General features: G+C 37.8%; 1 protein-coding gene across 10 annotated transcripts in view; it reads left to right on the forward strand.

The window, feature by feature from the left end:
• The window catches only part of mv (lysosomal-trafficking regulator mauve), a 284471-nt gene that overhangs the window by 167484 nt on the left and 102317 nt on the right, over window positions 1-14670 (forward strand). For 9 of the 10 annotated variants that reach the window (XM_067101421.1, XM_067101424.1, XM_067101413.1 and 6 more), the window contains exons 14-21: window positions 68-168; window positions 2414-2527; window positions 2772-2926; window positions 3439-3564; window positions 4820-5210; window positions 6572-6711; window positions 7154-7327; window positions 9721-9893. In XM_067101421.1, the coding sequence (XP_066957522.1) occupies window positions 68-168; window positions 2414-2527; window positions 2772-2926; window positions 3439-3564; window positions 4820-5210; window positions 6572-6711; window positions 7154-7327; window positions 9721-9893 (1374 nt within the window). The remainder of the gene's footprint in view (window positions 1-67; window positions 169-2413; window positions 2528-2771; window positions 2927-3438; window positions 3565-4819; window positions 5211-6571; window positions 6712-7153; window positions 7328-9720; window positions 9894-14670) is intronic. The other variant, XM_067101420.1, reaches the window with a different exon arrangement.

The following is a 14670-nucleotide window of genomic DNA, read 5'->3' on the forward strand; positions in this document are numbered from 1 at the left end:
ATGATATGCAGAATTCATCACTTTTGAAGTAATATAAATTTCGGTTATTATTATGTATGTTTTACAGGTCAGCTACTGAAAATAAACTGCGTCCATCTTCACATTCTAGCTTGAGTTGGGGTTCAGAAAGTGGATTTAATACTGCTGTCAGATGTGGGTCTTTCTCACGTAAGTTAAAAATCTTTGAACTCTCTTCTTTGGTGATGGTATGCTTTTTCTATTTTAAATTTGTTATGTTACCAGCTGTTTTACTGTAATACTTTATGTAACTTTTATTTTGATATTTTGTTACTATTTGGATCTTTCTACTCATTTAAGCAGTTAGTAAATGTCTTGATTATAAAATTTTTTGTTGACTGTGTTAACATTTTTGGTTCTTTGGTTTCATGCAGATATAAAAGAACCATGTTATTTTACCTGTGCTGTTTGCCCTTCTCAAAGTCTTTATGAAAAAAGTCATTGGAGGTGGAGGAGAAGGTTTATAATAGACTAACAGTGGAAACTTGACAAACTTAGAATATGCAGATGATGTTGCCTTGTGCAGGAAAATGCTATCAGATATGCAAAAGTTATTTGATAGAATGCATCATATATCTCAAGAGATGGGACTCAAAGTAAGAAAGGTAGAAGTAATGCGGGCAGAGTATGTACAAGGGGATGATGTGGTGTAAATATCAATACTTGTAGCAAGAAATCAGATGTTAAGTCCCAGAAATTCTGACTTCAGACAAGGATGTGGGGACTTTACTGTTTGTATGTAACCCCCTCCCATCCCCTCCCAAAAGCTAACATGCTCTTTCCAAAATGCAGAATAACAATTTAAGCTTCAGGGGAATAGGAAATGTAAAAGAATCACTGGGTTGTACCTCACATTCTTACCCAAACTTTTCTTACTGTTGATTCGTGAAGGCTGCAGCTTCCAAGTAATTTATAGTGTACTATTGTGCCATAATTTTTCATAATTCATTTATGTTTGTAGGTGCCTCTCCTGCTGTTGGGGCAAGTTTTTTTTTATTTTTCTTGATTTTTCCATCATTCGTTAGTATTATGTGCTTGGGGGTCTGCACTTTGCACCCCCTTCTTGGCGTTACTGTGAGTGTCCCACTTTTAGAAGTTGTTGGGCATTGTAGTGGGTTTTTAGTTTGGTTTACCTTTGAGGAATGTTTGACCTTGTTTTACAGTAAATTAACTTGGGCAGGTGATTTTGATCTTTGCATTTGCATATCCTGCTTAGCCTAATTGTAGAATTGTTCAGTTATACCTTTGTTCTTGCTGTAACTAGTTGCTTTCAGTTTTGTACTTGCATTTTTATACTTTTTATTCCCTTGTTATACTTCCCTTTCTTATGTAGTATCTGCAAGTGTAAAGTCGTATTTTGTTTGTGAAACACATCATATGATTTAATTTTTTTTGGTAAGGAACTATGAATTTCCCTTCTAGCTAATTTAATTGAAATTTAGTAGATACTATCATTTGTGTTGTTTGTGAGTGGTGTTTGTCACGCCCAGGAAGGCCTGTAATTCAATTGTTTCTTGATGTGTGTATCCTGTAGAGGTCAGTAGTGTTCACTGCAACAAATGTGCCATGTGTGTGTGTGTGTGTGAAAAATTGTTGTATCATTAGGTTCTCTTCACCCAAAAGAGGTGCAGTAAGTGCCTTTATAATCTTTTAGGGCCGCACCTTTTGAACTCATTGGCCTCTGGCAAGGTTAGTACGTCACCATCTCCTTCATTGAGGAGTTGAGTTTCAAATGCCTGATGAAAAACCGTTGGGGAGGAATATTTTATGTGACATTCTTTTACCCAGTGCTCACTCTGTCTTGAAATTTGACCTGCTGATGTGCATACTGCTACCTCTACCTGAGGGCTTTGCCAAATTCAGGGATTCCCTGCTTGCTTCATGTATTGGTTGAAAAATTGTTTAATTTGTGTTTTGAGAGTTGATCCATGAGTGGACTTTGTTGGTTGTTGGGGCTTCTTTGGATTAGTGGGAGAGCTATTCAAATGGTAAAAAATCAAAATTACATAGTGGTCCATGCTTGGTAAAGTATAAACAAGGACATTTGTGCTATTTTTTAAATACTTATAACAAGAGACTTAATAACAGTGTTTAATGGATATTACCTGGTTATTATCTCAGTCCTTAAAGCTCTTCTCAGAACTAATGTTAGCTGAGGGTATCTTGACAGAATAACCAAATAAAAGTAATAATTGCATCACATCACTCTAGTGACTATTGATGTTGTAGTATTTGGATTTTCTACGTTTTCAAAAACGTACGCTGTTTGTTTTTGTAACTAATATAATCCTTCATTTTGTAGTATACTGTAAATGTCAGAATAACATTATCTCATTAAATGTAAAGTATATTGAATGAAGTTTTTATATTAATTTTCTATTATTACTTTTGACAGGTGGTGCAACATCAACTTTTTCTGTGAGCAGTGAACTTACTTTAAATAAACTACATTTGTTATCTGTTGGAACTCAGCATCTAATGTTCTCCCTGTGGTTAGACCCTACAAAAGGTTTGTCTGAATAGTTTTGTGAAAGTATGCTTTATGTCTTAGGACTGTATATTTTGTTGTGTTTTTTCCAGAAAATTTATGAAATAACACCTCTTAATTATACAAAACAATCCAGTTTTTTAAGTGATTTCCTCATTGATAATTGAATGTGGCTAAATTTGTCTTGATTCTTTGACAGGATATTTTTTTTGAGAGATGATGGCTTGGGATGTTAAGTTAACTATATAAACTTTTCCCTTGGCAGATTTTCTTCAGGTGTGTGTAACTCGAGAAGTTGACGGGGAAAGTGCAGTACTAAGCCATGGTGTGGTTTTACATGCTGGGCTGTGTGATGGAGAGTGGCACCATCTTGCTTTCTGTGTACCTACTATCAATGTTAGAAGAGGAGGAAGTCTAAAGGTATGTTCATTTTCTTTAATATGTGATGATTTTCAGTTTCATACATTGTTGTCTGTAGTACATTTTTGTGCATACTATTGCTTTAGGTGTTGATTTCATTATAGGGGTATAATTTTTATTTTATTGTTGAAAGATAAGTGGATTTTAAATTATTTGGATGACAAACTACAGTACTTGATAAGTGGAATCAATTGTTCTTAGCTTAACCAATGTTAGTATATTGTTTGATATACTGTTTGGTTTGTCGTCAGTTAGTCGTGAATAAAATGCCAGTCCTCAGAAGGGCTGTATATATATTCCCTCTAGCAGTGGTATATGAACAGGTAGTGGCTGCCTTAGCCAACTTACTATCTGAAAGTCATCCCTATAGGAGAAATTATTCATTAGCATATTAGTTAAATGCCGTCAACCCCACCCCTGTTTGAGTCATGATTGCTACTACTGTAGCCGCATAAACTTTTACAATAATCTTAAAATTGTCATTACTGAAAAAGTATATTTCTTCCTTTCAGATGGCTGTTTTTGTAGATGCGATAAATTGTCATGCTGTCAATTTGGTAATTCCAGCTGTTGGCTCAATCAAAAAGAGTACTCCTTCCTACCTCCTCCTTGGTCATGCTGATTATTACTCTCCAGAGGTAAGATTTTTTTCTATTCAGTACAGGCAGTCCCTGGGTTACGCCAGGGTTTCTGTTCCAGCGGCCTGCTGTAAGTCGGAAATTACTGTAACCTGAAAATCGTAAGAAAAATTTATAGTGCCGGCGAGTTACGGCGCTAACGGTGCCGTAATCCAGATTTCGGCGCCATTGCAGCGCCATAACACTAGTTTCGGTGTTGTTACGGCGCCATAACCCGAGTACTGCACTGTTGCGGTGCCTGATTTTTATTATGAATATACTGTATTTGAAAAAGCGCCCTAAGTACAGATTCGCCGTAGGCTGAGACAGCCGTAACCCAGGGACCGCCTGTATCTTCAAAGGATATGTTAAACTTTTATTATTTCAAATGTTTTCTTAAGCAAGATGTAGAAATGTCTGAAGTGGTTATCTGTGAGTGTGTGTTTTGTGTGCGTGTGTGTAAGTGACCCAGGTGCAAGATCTGGTATAAGCAAATGGATCTGTATGTAGTTTTTAAAAATAAAATGGGTTAGATAATAATGCTTGGGCACTATATGCATATAAAAATAATTGCATGTAATTGGGCTGTAGTGAGTCTTATTCTTTGAGCTATAGGTATAAAGTATGTATATATTTATTAGCTGTAAGTACTGATCTCTCCTTTATACAAGGTGGCAGGGAATCATGTAGCCCTTTCTGTGAATTTAAACCTTTAGAAAGTTGGGAGTCTGATGGCTGAATAGTTTGAAATGATACCATAACAGAAATTATGAAAGCTCTTCATGTACTTAAGATGTGATGAAAGAAAGATAAAGATGGCTTGGACATGTATGGGAAGGGAAGCTACAGGTTTGTTGAGGTCAGAGTATGGGAACGACATGTGGCAAAATTTCACAAAGGCCTTTTGTGTCACGCAGAATTGGAGGTGGTGATGAAGATGACGACAAATTTATAGCAAAATTTTCACAGGTTATACCATTATACAGTATGTCTCAAAGCTAGCATTTTCATAATTAAGTATAAACTTCAAATCCCTGTGGTAAACCATCCTAAGTAGTTTACTTTGTCTGAAAGAGTATGGATATACCACAGTACAAAATTAACAGAAAATTAAAGTTTTTAAGGAACTGCGTCATGATAGGCCATAGTGTTCATATATGTTGTTGTAGCTTATGTAAGTTTTTTTGTAGGCTACATCTGGTATGTTTTAACTGTTTTATGCATTTGTAAAATTTCAACTGCATTTTGATGTGTAAGACAGAATTTTCCTCTGCAGGTTAACTCATCAGGACAGGCATCAGATGATGACCATTTAACATTCCACCGGATAAGGCGTGGCAGCTTGTGCTTCAGTCACTCTCATAAACTCATGATGGCCAATACATTCCTCTTCAGGGAGCCAATTTTGAGTAGAGAACTCTGTCTGTATTTGATTGCTTTAGGAAAGGATTACCTAAGCTTGATTCCCTTAACAGGCAAGGATGAGAGGATACTCTTAACACCCTATATCTCTCCCAAGCTCCTTTCAACTGGAATAGATCTTGCTGTTCTGTATGCAAAGATGGAGACCTTAATACGACCAGCTCAAGAGGGCCTCTTGCTGCTCCACACAGCACAACGGCCTTCAGAATTTCTGTGTTATAAACCTCACATGCCATCATTGCAAGGTGGAGTATCTTTTTATTCTTGTATATTTTTATCTTCTTTAATGTAAGAAAGGCAAGAATAAGAAAAGGAAGTCTTTTTGGCATGAAGGTTTTATTTTTAAAGTTTAGTTTGGACTAATAAATTACACTTGCTTTTAGTCAGTGTTTGCACCAGAAAGCATTACCATGCTGTGCATCTCATTGTGTAATATATAGTAATATATTTATATTACTATTCTGAATCATCATATTTGCAATTCATTTTTCTGATATTCTTTTAATATGTTGATTATTTAATTTAACTACGGTGCATATTTATTTATTTAGAAATTGAGTGTTTGAAAAGGTCACATAGATAGTTATTTGCACATTCAAGTTGGGAAGATAGTTGTGATTTGGAGATTCCATACCACTTTGTTACACAGTATTCTTGTTACCTTGAATAATAATTTGAAAGAGGCCCATTGATAATTTTGTGGAATATGATAAGGCAAACTAATGTCCGTTTTGACAAAAAGTAATAATTTTCTAACTCGAACCCTTGGACTAGAACTCTTCCAATTGAAAAAATTGTAATTGAAATATTATAATACTGCATTGATCTAAATGTGATGAAAACAGAGATGTCTATGGAGGAAAGGCCCTTCACAAAGGTAATATTGATAACACTGGAGTTTCTGGCCCATATTTTTCTTGTTATCTGTAATAAAGCAAGGGAGGCATTAAAAAGTCTTTCTGACTGGTGACATGATTGAAAACTTTGTGAAAATATTTTGTGTGAAATTGGTCAGAAGTCATGGTCACATATTTTTGGCTTTTTAAATGTTTCATGGTACACTGTAAATTTCTTGGTATCCTCTTCATTTAGAGACACTGAAGTAGTAAACCTCTGATAATTATGGTTTCCAAATATGACCATTAAAGATAAAGCTTCAGTTTATTGCACAAAATATAGTCTCAGTAGCAGTCTGTCAAGTATGTAGTAAAACATTAACAACAGAATGTATATCCAGTGTTGAAGACAGCTTCTATAAATTTTCTCAGAACCTTCAGCATTTTTAGTTTATCCAATTGTAAAGTGTTTGTACAGCCTCCATTTATTACGCAAAATGTATTTTATTTTATTTAAGAAAAAATCCTTCAGTTCTTCCCTGTGGAAGGTAATTATGTAACTTGTATGGTAAACTACATGAAGAAAGAGCATTATCCCCACAAGATAGAGATGTCGGGTTTATTTTCCCAGTGTAAATCAAATGTACTTTCCTTGTATATTGAATATGCTGGTAATTGTTTAGTGTTTATTGTGTACCTGTAGGTGTACTTCATCTTTTACCATGGTCTTGTGCATTTGCAGTTGGATTGACATTAATTTTTAATTTCAGACACAGGAACTTACTATCCTTCATGCACCACACAAACTGCTGTGCTGTTTGGAGAAATGACACCTCAGAAAACTTTGGGACCTGATGTGGCTCTTCTTCAAATGGGAGGAGTTGCTCATCTTATTTATCTGTTTGCTCGAGTAGGTTCTGTTATTCACCCAGTATTTTAACACTCCTGATAGCTTTGATATGAGGAGAGCTATATGATAATACTAGGAAACATTAAGAATTTGATGGTGCAATTGCAGTTTTGTAACTTAATATTAATGATGTGCATGATGTTTATCCATATTTATGAAGGTACTAGTATGCATAAAGTATTTAATCGAAGTAAGTCAGGAATCTTTATCTTTTGCAGTTTTTGGTCTTAGTATTGAGTGGTGTCATTTTATTTCTCTAAGGGTATTCTTTTCTTTTACAGATGAATGTTTTAAATTGAATAGGACTAGTCCTTAGAATTATTTCTTTTCAAATTCAGCTGTAATATGATTTACCGCATGGAGGGGCATATCAGATTGATTTAATAATTTGATTATTACTGCCTTGATTTGTATTGTAAGTGGAATATTGATTCACCTATAGGTGGTTGAAGTTCAAGGAGAGGAACGTGAACAGGCTGAAGCTCTCACACTCCTCCTCAAAGCGGTTCACTCTTCGCCCCAACTCAGTGCTGAGTTTGCTCTCCTACGGGGGAGCTCCCTAGTCTTTCGCATTCTTTCGTCTCCCTTAGCCACACCGGGAGTTCAGGCAATGAAGGTAATGTATTGATGTTTCTCTCTCTCTCTCTCTCTCTCTCTCTCTCTCTCTCTCTCTCTCTCTCTCTCTCTCTCTCTCTCTCTCTCTCTCTCTCTCTCTCTCTCTCTGTGACAGTCATGTGAAAGTGTTCGATGGTATCTTCCCTCTTGTTATGTAGGATTATTTTATGGTAAGCTTTGAGGAGGGTCTTGTAAGCTGTTAATTCAGTAATGAATACAAAAATATTATGCATTCATAATAATGATAAAAAATTACAATTTGCACTGCTTATGTATGTATATGTGTCTTGATTTTATCTCGAGCAAGTAGCTACAATTTTGTACTGTATTGTGGTATACACACATTTAAAATTTTATAAGCATTTCATCTAAATCTTTGTTTGTGTGTGCAGGGCATATTAAAGATATATTACAACACTATTGTTATGTATCTGGTATGTCATTTGAAAATTTAAGCAATCCTTACTCTGTCTAAAACATACCTTAAGCTATTTCAGTTTAGTCGAACTGTATTATCATTAGTTGAAACTGTGTTGGTTAGGTATACAATGTTTGTTATATAAATTACATTTTATAAAGTAAATTAATGATACACAATGCAAAGGAGCAAGAGGGAGTAAACAGACAGACATTCTTATGGTTGCTTACAGAAGCTGGATTTAACAAGTAATCGATGTGAACTGAGAATGTAAAAAAGTTTAAATTCATTTGATATTCAATAAAATATTAATGACAGTGTATATATACTGTATGTTATTAAAACTATAGTAGAAATCATCAAATTCACATGTAAATATTCTCAGGTCATTAAGCAATTGTATGTATGTCTGTCTGCCTTTTTGTGTATGCCTTCTTTCTCCTTGCATTGTTTTGCTATTTTGCACCAAGTTTTCATGAAGTTAATACTAACCCTTAATCAAATGTAATTCAGTATGTGTTTCAGTAAATATAGTGTTTGCATATTTACCCATTGTTCAAACTGATATATGATAGCCTAATCTCAAATAGCTTATGATGGTGTGAGAATGTTTATAAATTTTCAGATATCATATCAAATAAATAGCAGTGTTGCTTTAACATAACTCGGGTGCTAAAAAAAAACACATACCGTACACACAGAGATTTGGATGAAATGTTCATTAGATTTTTAAGTACCAGAATGTGAGCACAAAATGCTAGCTACTCACTCTTATATAGTCAGTAGACAGTTGCACGCATCTGCTCACGGGCAGTGCATACAATACTTTATTATTTATTATGCCCACATGTGTTGTTGAATTTGTTACTGTATTCGACAGCTTGCAGGACCATCCTCAGAAGTATTCATTAATGGGCAGACACCTAAATAGAACAGTCATTAACTTGAAAGTTACTAAAAAAAAAAGTTGGCCAGATCAATGACACTCAGAACATTCAGCCTAATGCCTCATTCCAATATTTTTAACCTTCAAAATATATTGTTTATATGCATTCCTCGCACTTGTAATGAATGGATATTTGTTTCTCAACATTACTAATTCAAGAGATCCATCAAAATCTATGACCAAAATAGGCATATATACTTATGTAAACAAAACGGGAATTAAAAACCATAAACCTGTGTTCACATCAGCAAAGCTCAGAACATTGAGACTTACTGTACTTCTGTCTTCCGACAATTGTAACTTTCAAAAGATATTGTATGCATTATGTTCTCCTCTCACTTGTGTTGTTATTGATATTTTGTTTCACAACTTTCCTCATTTAAGAAAGCCATAAAAACTCATGATCAGAATGATTTGCATATATAAAAGTAGGTCTGTTAGTACTGAATGCTGTGATAATAGTCTTAGTAATGCTGTGTGAAAACATTGATGAGATAATTTTCAAAAGTTTCATGTCTGAAATTATGTATTATTGTAATACTTTATGCTGTATTATACTAATATTTAATATATATTTTTGTACAGAATGCACTAAAAATCTAATATGTAAACTTTCCACTTGATATTGAAATAAATGGTATTAAGCTTGAGGCCAGACTCAGTCAGAAATGAGGTATATGTGTCTTTCCTTAATTTTTACTATTTGCACAAGAATTTTCTGATTATTGTATATACCTGCGTTGAATTATGTAAAATTACTAAATTATCGCCTTACCATATGGTATAGTGCAACGTACAGTCAGATATTTGTATTTGCATGGTAACTCTTGTGGGCCTGGCATTGTTAACAACTTGTGGATACCTGAGAATCTTAAATTGGTGCCTAATTAGTGAAGGATCTGGATTACTGGCATAGTTGAGTTATTGATTTCTATTATAAAAGACAAAATTATGTTAAAATGATTACTATGATTTTAGTACAGTATTGTATTGTAAAAGTAAACAATTGGAATATTATGTTCTATTAAAGGCATTGCTGGATGGCTGTATTTATCCAAGTGTGGTCCAGTACTTGGCTTGTCGTGATGTTTACACCATTGCATCGCATGTACCTGCTATGTTGGTAAATCGGGATTTGATGGAATCGCTTATTATCAACTGGAAATGTTTTGTTGGTCATGTCTCAGAGGACCAATTAACAAAGTAAGTATCAGGTGTCATTTGTACAGGTTTTCCTCTTTCATATCATAATTGTTTGTGAAGTGTTTTAGTTATCTGAAATTATATTATTAAGTAGTTTAAATTGTATTAAGTAGTTGAAACAGACCAGTATTTGTTAAGTCCCTTCATGCTAAGTACTCTCCCACTGAAGAATATGAATATTTGTCATTTTCAAATATGTAACTTACCCAGTAATTACTTAGCTATGAGTTTCTACTTGAACGGCAGTCAGAATTCTGAATTCCGCGGTAGTGATTCTTTTGTTTTGTGTATGTGACTATGCCCCGCCCACTTTCGGGTTACGAAAGAGGAACAACATTGCCAAAACAACAATTTGTTTCTGCCACTTGTAGTGTCAACACCTGGTGTAGTTACAGCAGTTTAGAGTTTTTTGGATTCGTAATTTTCTTCCTTGGTGAAGTATTTTTGTATCCTTTTCAGCATTTTTTTCATATTGACTTTCACAATTTTGACCTTTTCAACTAGTTAGGATATATCCAACACTAGTAGTTCTAGTTTCTGGTATTGCAGTAAAGGCTGCAATATCTGGATGACAAAATTGACTTATGAATCTCAAACCTTGTGTTCCGGTTGTTGAGGACAAGTTTGCTCTAGAGGTTTGACGTGTGACAAATGCAGGGATTGGGGAGAACAAAAATGGAAGACCTTAAATTCTCATTTAGCTAAGCTAGAAAGAGATAGGAAGAGGAAAGCAGCCGCTAAAGCCAGCGGGAAATTAGCTAGTCAGGCTTTGACTCCTAGGTTGGATAAGGCTGACATACTGTATCTGTTAATTCTCCAACTGTTAACCCTTCCCCACCTGCATTACTCCTCCTCCTGGCTCCATCACTTCCGAACCTGATCGCTTCGCCAGCCTTGAGAATAAGGTTGAACGACGTTTAAATCTGGTAGTGAGTACAGTGGCCCAGTTAGTGGCATCAGTGCGTGTCCTGATGGACAAGTTTGAAAACAGTGCTAAAGGTGAAGTGTCAGAGGAGGAGGCGTCTTCTCGTCCCGCTGATTCTCCTAGGCATCGGTCCCTGCCACACTCCCCACTATCTGGGAGGAGGCATACCAGTAGCCCAAGGGAGGTCAGTGGGGTCTGCCCACAGGCAGTCGTCCCCTCAGTCCAGCCTGTTGCATCCCAGGTTGCAACTAGAGACAGCCGATGGAAAGGCGTCTCGGAAGTGCATTGGTTTCCGTCTAGTTCTGAGGAATCCTCTCCTCGTAAGAGCCATCTTCGTCATTTCCCCGATGAATCTTGCCCGCTTAAGAGACGTTTCTTTGATAAAGATCAGTCCCTGCATCTCCCTTACAAGAGAATGAGGGAGCCTTCTTTCAGTCCTCAACCTTCGTGTAGCAAGTGGGACAGTCTGGAGCATTTCTCCTCTCCTCAGCACCAGGAGCGAGGTTCTAGCTCGCTACACCTCTCGGGCGAGAAGCTGCAGATTTCACGTAAGCGCCGTTCCCTCAGAACGTCCCTTATTGGTGGAACGCTTTGATGAGCGCCATGAAGCAGACAAGCGCCCTGATGCAGCCAAGCGCCCTGAAGCAGCCAAGCGCCCTAAGGTGGTCGGACGCTCTTTTTCGTTGGAAGTGCCCTGAAGCTTCCGATCTTCCAATAGCGCTTGAGCCCCCTCAAGACTCCAAGCGCCCTGCAGCTTCAGCTAAGCCTTCTCCTGCATTGGACCCAGCTCTTGAACCTTTGCAACATAAACTGGATAATATCCTTCATCTTTTACAGAAACCTGCAGCACAGACAGCCCCTGAATTAGACTCGATTACATCTCCAATCACTTCTGAAGACGAAGAAGGGGAGCAGGATGCATCATCTACGCCATATGCGACACTCCTCAAGTTCCTTCTGCAGCAATTTTCGGAATTTTTCACTACGACCTCTCCTTCCTCTCCAGCTTCGTCTTTCTTGATGAGCAGTCAGCCCTTGGATTCAACGAGACTTCCTAAGATGGTTCTCTCTAAATCATCAAAGGAAGCTCTTCGCCAAGTAGAGAACTGGCTTTCTGAGAAGAGGGATCAAGGGAAAGCATGTTTTAGTGTTCCTCCCTCTTGTCTCGCGCGTATGCGGTACTTGCCGTATGCAACGGAAGAAGCTCCTTCCCTGGGAGTGGCTGCCTCCTCGCAGGGGGACTTTTCTGCGCTCACTGACTCGGGGCGTAGATCGGCTCTCGTTTCAGCAAAAACATTCTTTTCAGCACAGGAGATGGATCATATGTTGAAGAGTTTAAGTCCTTCGGGGTGTTGAGTTTTCTCGACTGGTGTTTGGGAGCAGTTGCCAAGAAGCTTCAAGAACCAGCTTTTTTGTGTGATGAAGTCGCAGACCTGTTTAATTTTCTCTCCTGAGCAGGTAAAGCTGTCAGAGATGGCTCTCAGGAATTAGCTGCCCTTTATGCCATGGGTGTGCTTAAGAAGCGCAAACATTGGATCTTGTTCACATTGAAGGGCATTACGGCCCCACAGAAATCGGCTCTCCTTTTTTCCCCTCTGGATAAACATCATTTGTTTCCACAGCCCACCGTAAGTGAGATTGCAGCGAGTCTACACCAGAAATCGGTGCAAGATTTATTGACCCAATCGATGAAGTGCCAGAGGGACTGGTCTGTCTTCTCAGTTAAACGTTCATCTCCTTTCGAGCAACCAAAGCCATTTCGTGGAGGAAATCAGAGATCGTGCTCCAGGTCTCGAGGATCAGTTAGATTTGCTCCCCAAGCGATCAAGAAATCATCTTCAAAATCATCCTCACGCGAGTGAGAATTTAGTCCTTCATGCTCCAGTAGGTGCCAGGTTTCGTCTCTTCTGGGAGAGATGGAGCAAAAGAGGAGCAGATCAGTGGGTGGTGAAAGTTATAAAGGAGGGATACTCTATCCCCTTCAAGGAGAATCCAACATTGACCAACATTCCCGTCATATTGACGGCTTACTCCATAGGATCGGAGAGGTATTCTGCCCTATTGTAGGAAGTGTCCTCTCTTCTGAGCAAAGAAACAATAGAAGTAGTAAAAAAGGCAGACTCGAAAGGATTTCACAATCGCCTTTTTGTAGTGCCCAAGGCTTCATGGGGTTGGAGGCCTGTACAAAACATAAGTGCTTTGAACGTCTTTGTAGAAAAAACGAAGTTCGGGTAGTTTATCCTTTATCCAGGTAACCGCGCGACAAACAAATCCCTCCGCACAGGTAAGTAGTTAGACCTCGACCCAGCGACCTGACCCAGCGTGACCATTCTAGCACAGAATTCAAACTGTTAACATGGCGTCTTCTCATCCCTCTCACATTCAATTTGCTGCTGCAAACCTGGTGACTTATTGAATTGGTGAAATTGTGACAATGAAAATGAATTGCATTTGTTTCTGATGAAAAGTGGCCTTTTAAGCGATTTTAGTGGTCTGTGTGAACAGTGTAAGGAAGAAGTTAGTCTTGTGAAAGATGAAAATACATGGCGATGCAATTTAAGAAAATGCAGAAAAAGCATTTCAATTAGGAATGGCTCATTCTTCTCTCGGTCACATCTTGATTTTAGTACTATACTGTATCTTATTCACAGGTGGATTCACAAACGACCACAGAAATATATGCAAATGACCTTGAAAATCAGTTCACCAAACACAGTAGTCAACTGGTACAGTCTTTGCTGTGAAATGGGCATCAATATTTTGTTGAAAGATAATCACAAAATCGGGGGACCAGGACACGAAGTTGAGATTGACGCGTCCAAATTCGGCAAGAGAAAATTTTATAGGGGCAGACAAGTTGAGGGTGGTTGGGTTTTAGGTGGGATTGATCGCGAAACAAAGGACAGGTTTTTTTAAGTCGTTCCCAACAGATCTGCTGAAACACTACTTCCAGTATTAATAAAAAATATTCATCCAGACTCAACTGTGATTTCAGATTACTGGAAATCATACCACACATTGAGCCAGCATTTTAAAGATCACCTGAACATTATTTATTCCTTGAAATTTCGTTGATCCAAAAGACAAAAGCATCCACACAAACACTATCGAATCCATGTGGCATGTGTTGAAACAAAATGTTTTATCAAGAAGCGATACAGTAAAACACCTGTACAACTCATATTTTTCAATATATTGCATCAAAAAAAGGTATCTCTCTGATGTTGAGTGTCTGTTCAAAGCTTTTCTAGAACTTATTAAACGGACATATCCATTAGCTAAAGTGGAGTCAACGCCGAGGAAAATGCGTTCTGATTCCGGTGACGCTCAAAAAACACGGGACGTCACTGTACAAACGGAACAGCCCGTGGTCGAAAACAAAAGAAGAAGAATCGACTTGCCAGATTGGTCCGATAATTTCAATTTCGAATAAGGTATGTGTGTTTTATACTTATATAATAGAAGGGGGTTACGGTAGGATTTTCTTGGTTAGGATGGTAAATCATCGCTAACTAGATGTTAGGGGTACAATTTCCCCCCTGTAACCCCTGTGTTTAGCACGCGCAGCGTTATATTACCGCTTGCCAGGATATACGTGCTTGCCAGGAATCAGTCAAAAAGTGGATAGGGCGCGAAGCGCCGTTCTGCCACGCTGAAACCGAAATCAGAAATGTGTAAAAATGACCGCTAACAAGCAAAGGCTCCAGTTGTCCTCTGTCCGCCATTTTTGTTGAGTACTGTTCCGCCAGTTTTCTTGTGAGAGCTTACCGCCATCTAGTGGTAGGTTCTGACTAGAAAACGCCAAACATAGGGTTGCCCGGGTAAACCATAGCCACTCCCAAAATTCAACAT

The sequence above is a fragment of the Macrobrachium rosenbergii genome, chromosome 57 (assembly GCF_040412425.1).
Source record: "Macrobrachium rosenbergii isolate ZJJX-2024 chromosome 57, ASM4041242v1, whole genome shotgun sequence".
Classification (NCBI taxonomy): domain Eukaryota; kingdom Metazoa; phylum Arthropoda; class Malacostraca; order Decapoda; family Palaemonidae; genus Macrobrachium; species Macrobrachium rosenbergii.